The sequence below is a fragment of the Netta rufina genome (assembly GCF_964035555.1).
Source record: "Netta rufina genome assembly, chromosome: 11".
In the NCBI taxonomy this organism is placed as follows: domain Eukaryota; kingdom Metazoa; phylum Chordata; class Aves; order Anseriformes; family Anatidae; genus Netta; species Netta rufina.
In genome coordinates, this window is record NC_140134.1 from 15,776,222 (window position 1) to 15,786,782 (window position 10,561).

Here is a 10,561-nt window from a genome sequence, read left to right on the forward strand (position 1 = left end):
CTTCATTAAGCACCTACATCAAATACCTTTACTGCATACATTCAGGCGTTTTCAAGCCATTCCATGTAATGAATAAACTAATTTGCTTGCACAACAGGTAGAAGAAGTTAAAGATTTTATCAGTTTAAGACTTCCAAAGGAAAGAAGTAGCAAATATTACTCCCTTTGAACAAACACATATCCTTTCAGACAATAAGATATTTTTGTATAATAAAAGAAAATGAATTTTAAACAATAAAACAGTAAGAAGTTTCTGAATTGCTGATATCGTACTCCAAAACTGAAATCAAAATATAAAAATATTATCTGAAGAATCTTCATGCAATGCAACCAACACAAAGCTCATTCCTCTGAAAATTTCTTTCAGCCATCAGTCATAAATGCCAATCACCTAGTAAGTTTAGGTAAAAGTATGTGCACAGTTTTTCAATTCATGTACATACTTCTTTTTTTGTTAAGCAGAGCGACCCTAGATTTGGACCTAGTGAAAGGCATTTAGAGTGAAGAACTCTTAATTGGAAAGACTTCATGCATTTATTTTGTTTAGACTGCTTTTCAAAGTACATCTTCTGGTGTCCAACATCTGAAGAACATGACTAGGCAACACTGCTTTCTTTCTTCTGTAGTCTACTGTCTATTTAGACTAAAAGTCAAGATGAACAATAATACTTTACTGTAAATAGAACAACCTCCTCCAGCACAGCTCAATTCAACTTCCATTTCAGTGGTTTTATTTATAGCAGTTCCTGGCTTTATAACAATGCTCCACACTGGAAATTTGCTATTCCAAAGCTGAAAGCAGTCTTCCGAGCGCTCCAGCCAACAGCTCGTGACCTCCCTCTATAAAATGCTAAAGAATTAACAGTAGTGAATGGCCACAGCAACTCCTGGAACATTTGAGACATCAGATGGGAGTGTGGGTTAGAAACTCAGTCTTGGAAACTGCTTCTGCCTCAATACTTAGAGCAATATATGGGAACAATAACAGAAAGCACTCCATATGTTTACTCGACTGGATTTAATTTTCAAAGCTTTTGTGCAAAACACGTTGCTTTCTTCTCATCCAGACATATTTAAAGGGGTTAGGGATTTTTTTTTTTTTAATTACCTCCCATAAATTTATGTAAGTGAAATGTAGAAACATTGATAATTTAGTTTTCCTAGAATAATAATTTAGTTTTCCTAGAATATATCTCCATGAAATCAAGGATTTCTTGCACAGCTCTGAAGTGTTCTGCTGCAATAAAATGAATGTTAAAGGTAGGTGATACAGGAGAATTGAGACTCCCAGACCTTCTTGTATAAGGTACCAAGCTGCTTCGCGTGCATTCATGATCACAACTCAATCCAGAAACCCTGTTCCTCTTTCAAAGTGACTAAAGAGGAATGATTTACCAAAAAAATTCCAAATTTAGTAAAGCGTCAGAGTTGGGAAGAGACTCTGTAACCTAAATTTTCAAGGTGAGTAATCCTTTTGGATGCTCACTTCAACTACCTCAAAATGCAGCAATTTTTAGAAACCATCTTCCTATAAAAATGAGGCCCTTCTGAGGTGTTGCAAACTAACTACTGAAACAGTAACACACACAGAAGCATTAGTCATTTTTAGCTCCAGCACCCAAAACTCACAGCAGAAGACCTCAAAGCAGAAGACTAACCCTGCTATTTCTTCCACAGTCCTTGTGGATGGGATAATCTAACTTGTCTACCACCAGCTCAGGCTTTGATGATGTTTTTAATGTGAGTCATCTTGCCAGAAAAGAGTGGCAAGCTGGTAATTTGTCATATTCCAAGACAGTGGCCCAAATCCTGGAAATGGTGCAGGCACATTTTCTGGATATGCGCCCGAGCAACCCCTGGACTTGCTTTGTGGGTGATCTTCTCTAGATGGCCTTGCTTGAGCAAGGAGTCTGGACCAGATGACCTCCAGAGGTCCCTTCCAACCTCAACCATTCTGTGAAACCTCCACTGTCATAGCTTCCCTGGAGAGCCTGAAGGAAACTCTCAAGCAAGAGGGAGAAAAGCATCAGCCCACTGGGTGCTCTCAGCCCCCAGGGCGCGTGTTTTCTGGGAGTTAGCCGAGTTATTTACAGTGTTTGGTTAGCAACTGGATGCAATGCCAAGAAATTGGTTGCTTAAAAAAAATAATAAATAATGAAGGCCTTCAACACCAGGAGGAAAGAGGGCGTGCCACGGTATGGAGCAGGGGCCGGTCTTTTCATGGGACAGATCTGCCAGTGTTTTGGTTACTGTTGCTGAGGCCACATCCGTCAGAGCACATGCTTATTAATCATCGAAGAACGATGGCAAAGAATTTAGAAACGTCTCCTACGAAACACAATCTCTGTGAGCTTCTTTCAGCAAGCCTCCCAAATGAACAAAATGCCTTTCCTTGCAGCACCTTTCCTCGTTCAGCTTTGCAGAACCTGCAGTTCCTCCACTCCACTCTGTTTGCACCTGATTTCTCCACTCAAGTTAACAGCTTGTCACTAATGTCAGCAGCACAGCACCAGGATGCATCTCAGTGACTAAACTGAGGGCATCCAACCACCACGTAAAGCCATCTGCTGACTTAACGGAGAGGTGCTTGGCTAACTAACCACAAAAAGAAGGTGGTGGTTTGGTTTTGTGGAGGAAGCAAGGTTGTGCTAATCATACCTACTGGAACCGGCGAGCCCTCAACCAGGCTGCTGCCCTGTGCTCCTAATCGGATGCAACAGCAAAAAGACTTGTATCTCATAACTCAAAGAAAGAAGCACATCAGTAAAGAGGAAAAGCTCTGGAATCATCACTGACTGACAAGATCTGATCTAAAAAGTCAATATTTTCTGGCTGGCAATTAATAAAATGAAAGCATGTGTAACATGGCCCTTCCTAAGCACACCCAGCTGCAGCTTTTGAATGACTTTTTTCAGCTGAAAGAATCAACTCAATGAAGTTGCAAAATTAAGTGTTTTTTATTGCTTCAATTAGGCTAAACTAATTTGAAAAATTTCCCCTAATCAACTTTTGCTATTTTCTTCAGGAATGAGATTCAGTAAATTACACCCATCTGCCCCAAAAAATTTATCTCAAATAAAAGAAACAGCAACAAACTCCCCCAAGGAGACCAAGGCCTGTATCTACTTTAAAACGAATCCTGAAGTAGGAATAGAAGATCTCAAATGGAATTTACCTCAACATCAAAGGAAGAAATTCTGAAAGGGTGCAAAATTCAAACATACTCTTTTTGTTTTAACAATAAACTCAGTCAATCGTACTTTTCACACCAGTAGTCTAACTAAGAAACAAAGCCAACGGAATTAGAAACATCAGGGATATATTGTGAATAAAAAAATATGGAACTAAGCTGAACAAGTTCTGGTCTTCCACCCACAATTCCATGCTGCAGTGAAAACATGTATTTCACATAATAAAGGTGAGAAAGAGCAAGTACTAGTAAATTCTGCCTTGGGAAGGTAGGTAGATATTGCACATGACAGAATTGATAAGCATAAGGGAAAACTGTGTTACTCACTGTCCAGCGCTGGTTTACTAATTGACATTAGAGACACAGATTTGGTCAGTGGTGATGAAACAGATGAAGTACAGAAATTAAATCCTTGTGGCTGTGAGGTTGGATGCATCTGCAGAACAGAAAATAAGAACATTGGGCAAATATGTCAAGCACAGCATCAGCATCCCAACTGCAGAACAATTCCTGTTTACAAAAATTCACACTTTTGAACAGTGAATATTTAAATGATCCCAGTATAAGGCAATAGGTGAAAAATGCAAGGAAACAAAAAATGCAAGCAGCATCACAGAAGTGAAATGCAACATTTTGTTTTGTCTTTTCAGTGGAAGGCAACTACATTTGGAACAGAGACACTGGCTTCTTGCTTGTCTTGCAAGATATTATAAAGTGGATGTTGTTAACTGTCTGATGGCCACGGAAATTACCACTGTGATTCCAGCTCCTCAGTGGAGCAACATGGTAAAAAATCTAATTTTTAACTGTGCTCCCCAAAAATGCCATTCCTCCATGCAAGAGAAGACATAAGAGCCTTGACATACCAGCTGTCACTGGTCAGATCTTGTAAGACCCATTTACTGCCTTGATGTGTCACTCACTGCAGTGACTCTACGAGGTAAACAGGCTGGCAGGCTAATGATTCTGGCAGGCACCCAGGAAGCCCTACAGCTGAAGCATCAGGCTCAGAAATCCAGGGTATTTAAAGTATTTAAGACCATAATTGCTTCTTTTAAAAAAATAAACAGAGACACTCATAACATCTTTGACCCATCTGTCCTTAATACCTATCACAGACCTCTGCTCCAGAGATCACACTAAATTTGCTTCATGTGCAATTAACATTTTGCTTAACTGTTGCTTATAATAATATGCCTTTTCATTCTAGTAATGTCTATGAAAGAAAAAACAACTTCATTTTCCTCTTAAAATAGGAAAATAAACCTTAAAACTTTGACAGATAAATTACTACTTGGTACTTGCATTTCAGAACAACAAAAGACTACATAAGCATTAAGTGCTGAACTCTTACAACACCTGCTATTGAAAATATCACTGTATCTATGCTAAAAAGTTACTAACTTTCCCATGATTATACATACAATCAGTGGAAGAAAACCAGCAAGATTCTTGTTCTCCACTCTAAGAGTTCTCCCATCAACCACGCTGCCCCAAATAATCAAGTAGAAAATTTGAACAAAGTGAAAATGCCTCTGTGTTAAGAATGAAAACTTGAATAATATTACACATACAGGGTGAAAGCCTTCGCTGTCACTTTGAAAAATGACTTTTAAAAGTGTGATGTAGAATTTCCTAGCAATCTAATAGTAGTTGGACAGCTTTACCTGGCGATCATAGTCTCCGATTTCCCCTTGCTCAAGTTCTTCGGTGAGCAAGACCAGGGACCCACACTGGTTGCTGGCAAGTGGACTCCGTCTGAGGTCTTTGGAGCTCAGAGAAGCTGCCTCCAAGTTTGCAGAGGGCTTCTTGCTTTCACCAGCATCTCCAGCAAGACCTTCTAGGCTGTAACTGAAGAGAAACCATGCAGGTTAGATCCTGACAAACTCAGAACGCAGTCACTAGCTGAAGTGTGCATGGAAACACTGATGCTATTCCTCAGCATGTTACTTCTTAATGACTGAGTGCAGATAGCAGGGGAGGGATTTATATTTATGTTGTATTCAGAAGCATCTTGTGCTTCTAATGAGACACAGCAGTTGCTTGAGAACCCTTCAACTCCTGGGTCAATGGACTTGCCCAGTGCTTTTTCTTTTTTCTTCTTGAGTGGTGCACAGCGGAATAGAAACACTGCTTCCACAAATTTTGGTATTTCTACATATTCTATTTGCCGTCTTTGTATCAGGTTCCCCCTTGGAATAAAGCCACCCAAACTAAACTACCTTGCATAGCACAACAGTGCCTGCGTTGGTCCACCGCCCCTCGCAGCAGCCACAAAATCAGCACTGGGCTGCACGCAATGTTCATGTTTGCAGACATATCATCTGAATCTAGTTAGCACTTGTCACTGCACAAAGCTTTGGCGCCAATAATGTCTTTCTGCCAAAGCTGGTTTCTTTTCTCCCTTCTTATTTTCTTCCTCTGCCTCTCTCTCTCTTTTTAAAATTCAATAAATGTTGTCTCCACGAGCCAATCAATGTTATTTTATCATTTGATGATGAAGCTAGGTCTGTCCAATGGAGCCAGACATAATCACTCAGTGACAATCAAAATATCAAACTTTTGATTGCAGAACATGGGAGTTATAAAAGGTTTGGACAACCTCTGCAGAGACAGAAGCTGCTCATAGATAAGTGACATCTACAGAAAATAAAGTTAATACACCCTCTCTTCACCTACACCAAAGAACTCCTTTTATAAACATGACTGTCTCCGTCTGATCTCTCTTAACCCTCATATTCTGCTTCTGACCCTCATGCTCCTCCTGCCAAGATCCATAACCCCACTGCCATTCCTGTTTGGGGTTAATGTGCACACTTTATGGATTCACCTCCCTGGACACCTCTACAGCTGATGTTTGACCTTATGTTCACAAAGTGCTGTTAGTCTGAAGCCAGGAATACCCTGAATATATACCCTGGCTTGAGGCTAATATTGACATCAAAGTGGCCAGCAAGCTAACACGAACATATGAAGGGGAAAACACACTGCAGGCTGTACAGATTATTTAAACAACCAGAGGAGCTTTAAATTCAGGTAGACTTGCACAGTAGTGATTGATGTTCTGAGTCCATTTTGAAGCATATTGATAAATAGGCAACTTAGAAGCAAAATTTGCAATAAACCTTGAGAAAGAAGATTTAGTGATTTTTCCTGAGATTTGTTTCATGCTGATTAACAAGAAGGAGACTGGTCAAGGCATTTACAATTTAATCTGCTTTAGGAAGATTTTGATTTTTGTGTATCGATAACAGGCATTATAAGGCTTGTTCTAAGATACCTGCAAAGAGAAATCAGCCCTATTGATACCAGTTATTTAGGGTGCAGGAACATTTGTTCTTCTACCCCAAAGTAACAATGACATCATATAGTACAGAAAAAAATGCAGTTGGTTGTGACACAAGTCAGCTCAACACTGCAAGGTGATTAGCTACGTGATAAGGCAGCGAGGAGTTGGTGATATTAGCCTGTAATTGTTAGTCAGGGTAGGTAGCCCAAGTGGAATTAATTCCATAACTTGAAGGACAGATTAACTTCTTTCTCATTGTCTAGTCTTCAGAAAGAGTTTTAAGAGCTTTACCCACTACCAGCAAGAGCTGCCAGGGGAAAACAGAAGCTATGAACTCCGGGAGACTGGCTTCCAATTGCATTAAATCACAGAATCAGGTGAAGATCTGACCTGGAAGCATTAATCTCAACTTTGGGACTTTCTACAGAAGGAGCAAACATTGAGTGCCTTGGAAATTTTCATCTGTGGTTATCGGATTGTTTTTTTTAACATTTTACATGACCAGCCTCTTTGAAGAAGAAACTGGAGCTTTCGATTTGCAAAGAGCAAGTCTGTATGAACTTAAATCCTTTACAAGATCTGCCCAGAACAAAGCGGCGCTGAATCACAGTAACTCTCATTTTGATTTTTTGGCTGTCACGATTACTGTTACAATCACTGCTGCACAAAAACGCATCTTAAAATCACCACGGAGCAGAGCAGCTCAAACCAACAGCGTGGCTTCCTGAACACTCAAAGCCAACGAAAAGCAGCCACCACCTTCACCTGCATCCCAGTTTAGAAGACCCATTACCATGACTAATTGCCGAAATAGCAGATGAAGCAAACAGACACGTGCACACTTTAGCCAGAACAGCAGAGGAAAAGATTTTGCATGAAAAGCTGACAACACAGTTTTTGCGGTGCTCCGTTGCTGCTGCTGCACATTTATTTATACCATACCTTCTACAATTAAAGTCAGGAACCATGGCAGTGAACTGTACACCAGAGGGACACCAGCTCAAACTGGGAACATCAAAAGAGGCAAAGAAAGGAAAAGGGCGGTGATTATTGGATTGTTACGGAACAGGGGAATGTTAAAAGAGTCTCACTCTTCAATATCTTAAAACAAAACCAAACACACACACACACACAAATAACTCAGAAATAATGCAGTAGCTAATAAACATATTTCTGGCTGCCAGAACACACCAAACGGGTAGCAGGACAGCCTGTACTTCCCTCAAACCCATCCCACACGTGAGTATACAATGGACCAGAGAAACTGCTCCTTGTGGGGAGAGATGTTTTGGGGGAACGCAGGGCTGAAACACAGCAAAGCCAATTTTGCATAAGTAATCACACGGCCATTGTGTTAGTCATGATTAGTATTTTTCTGGTACCTCTCATTCCAAAACCAGGAAAAGAACCCCTTACAAATATTTAATCACGTAATGCCCTCCATACAAGAATTAATAACTTCAGGCTACACTTGGGAAAAGTAAGGATGGAGAGTTACATTCTGAAAAGCTGCACAGCAAATCAGCGAAAGAGGCTGGGGAGAAAAAAAACAGCTTGTCTTGCTATTAACTTGGGATTAATTCAAATCAGGGTCCTTCAAGCAGTGCTTTGACTAGAAAACCTTTCAGCTCCCATACCCCAAAAGAATCCCAAGTTACATCAGGAAAGACATAAGCAATGCAAATACAGAATGCAAATATTTTGGTTGTCATTTTAAATACTGCTTTTGTTATTTTTTCTCTGCAATCTCATGGGTCAATTGCAGGTTTTGCAGACACAAAGAAATCAATCTTCTTGTCAGCTACGGCATACAAAAGACCCCTAAATACTGGAAAAGCTGTCCAGGAAATGTACCCATCAGAAGGAAATTTTGCATCAGCACAGATCTGCCAACGCAGTGCTGCACCAGTCCTGCTCCCAGCCCCTGGCATCTGATCCACGCATGGAAAGGACGAGGCCAGAGCATGCTTTGCTCCAGGCTAGGAGCCTACAAAATGAGCAGCACAAGTCTAAGCATCCCTGGGCCAGGATTTGTGAACGCCAGAAACCTCAGATGGCATAAAGGAAGGTTTAAAGCCACTGACTACGTCTGTCACTTGCCAAGTCCTTGGATTGGTTCCACACACAGCACAATCTTGAAAACATCCAGGAAGGATTTGGTGGCTGGTATTCAGTGTTGGAGTGCAGATAATTACTATCTGATTTATTAAGGATGTTAATTAGGTGAGGATGTCTCTGAAGTACCTATGGTTTTGCACCCAGGTGCTCCAGGTGCTCTCCACTGGTAGCTCTCAGCTCGGTACCTAAACTATTCTCTGTGAAGACCTTCCCATCACATGCCAATATGTCAAGGACTTTTTCATGATCAACTACACCACGATACCCCAAGGAAGGTATCAACCATGCTCTCTCTTTTCTTGCTCCCCCCAGCCATCTGCTTGTGGCCATGACACTGCTGGGCCCTTGGAGCTGTCGCCTCCTGCCACTGACTTGTGTGCAGAAGTCAGCAATTTTTGTGTGGTCACTTCAGAATCAAAGAAAAGAGAATTCTTCTCATTAAATAAACTATATACCATTTACACCTGATAGAGCACTTTAAAAGATGCCCTATTTCTGACTGTTGTAACACGTTACAGCGACAACACCGAGTGCTAAAACTGCAGGAAAGGGAGGCAGAGGAGAGGAGGGAGAGGAGCTGTGCATACATGCAGAAGGAGGCCAGGAAGTGGTGGAAGATCTCAGGGAAGGATAAAGGCCTTTTGGCAAGGGCTATGGAAAGCAGCCTCTTCCAGAATTATAATGCTCCTGGTGAGCCACCCACAATCTGTTGGCAACACCATAAAAACAAGAACAAGATCACTGTATAGCATGCAAAAACCCTTTACAGAAAAAGACATGGGGAGGAGGGAGAGCTGTTATGTACAACAGCCTCGTGTGAGAGCACAAACTGATGGAATTAGTTTCAGGCTCCTGCTCTGCAACTGGTGGTAGATAATATCAAAATGGTTGGGAGGCCAGAAAATAATAAGAGAATGGGATATCACAACATTCTCAAAACTGACCAGGTATTTTAGGTTGCCTCTTTGAGACGTTTTCGTGACTTTACATACGAGTTCACCGTTTCAGGACATTATGACTCAAGGTCTCCTATGTAGGAGCTGTGGTAGCATTAACAGCCAAATGCTAAAAAGATGATCATTTGCATGAGCTGAGAAGATGAGCGCTGTGCTTCTATCTCCAGAGCAGAGCAATGCAAATAAAGTGGCTTCTTAGAAGTAAAAAAGCATGTTCTTTCTTGTGCCTTTCCTTTAAGAGCCCTCTCCTGAACTGTACAGCCCTGCTCATGTGGCTTCATTTATGCTGATGCATGGTAAGGCCCTAGAAACATTTTTTCCATCTGTGGAAATAGAGTAGGTTGTTTACGCACACAGCTAACGCGCACTTCAGGTAACCAACCGCAGCCATTTCAAGGGAAGAGAAATCCTCAGTTAACCTGCTGCAGGAGGAGAAGCTGCAGGCTAGGGTGAGACCAGAAGAGGTTGAACCCCGGAAGGGGAGAGGTTAAACTTCTCTCTTTTTTTTGGTAACCTACAAACGTATAGATATGGCCAGTCTGCAGGGTTGCTGGAGTCAAAAATTCAGTGTTCTATTTTCTGTGTTAGGAGACAGCCGAAAGGTTACGTGAGTGAAAATACAGACCTGCGTGATGGGCGAGGAACTGAAAGCGTGCTACACACCAGGAAATGCGTGGAAGTAACGAAAAAAACACTTTCTGTATGTTAAGGAGATGGTTTTAAAAAACAGCAAAAGAGCAAAATGAAAGCCTTTTAAGTTAAGAAGCTGCAGATGTACAGAGCGTTCTGTACCTCTGAGATCGCTTCGGTGCATCCCCTCTCCAGGTGCCCCTCCTGCACGCCCTGGCACAAGTCTCGGATGTGCTTTAGGTACAAGTCAGGCACACGCTTCCAGGTAAACAGTTATTTTAATACAGCCCAAATCTTACTCATGCCAAAGACTTAAAATATGAGTTCTGAGATGTCTTCAGGTTATTAATACATCATTCTAGAGAAAACAGCTTGAGA

General features: G+C 41.3%; 1 protein-coding gene across 1 annotated transcript in view; it reads right to left on the reverse strand.

Annotated features, from left to right (window-relative positions):
* The window catches only part of AKAP13 (A-kinase anchoring protein 13), a gene marked incomplete at its 5' end in the record, with an annotated part of 151,774 nt that overhangs the window by 36,007 nt on the left and 105,206 nt on the right, over positions 1-10,561 (reverse strand). Inside the window, 3 exons of the mRNA XM_084293544.1 lie at positions 3,518-3,626; positions 4,858-5,041; positions 7,422-7,484. Coding sequence (XP_084149670.1) covers positions 3,518-3,626; positions 4,858-5,041; positions 7,422-7,484 — 356 coding nt within the window. The remainder of the gene's footprint in view (positions 1-3,517; positions 3,627-4,857; positions 5,042-7,421; positions 7,485-10,561) is intronic.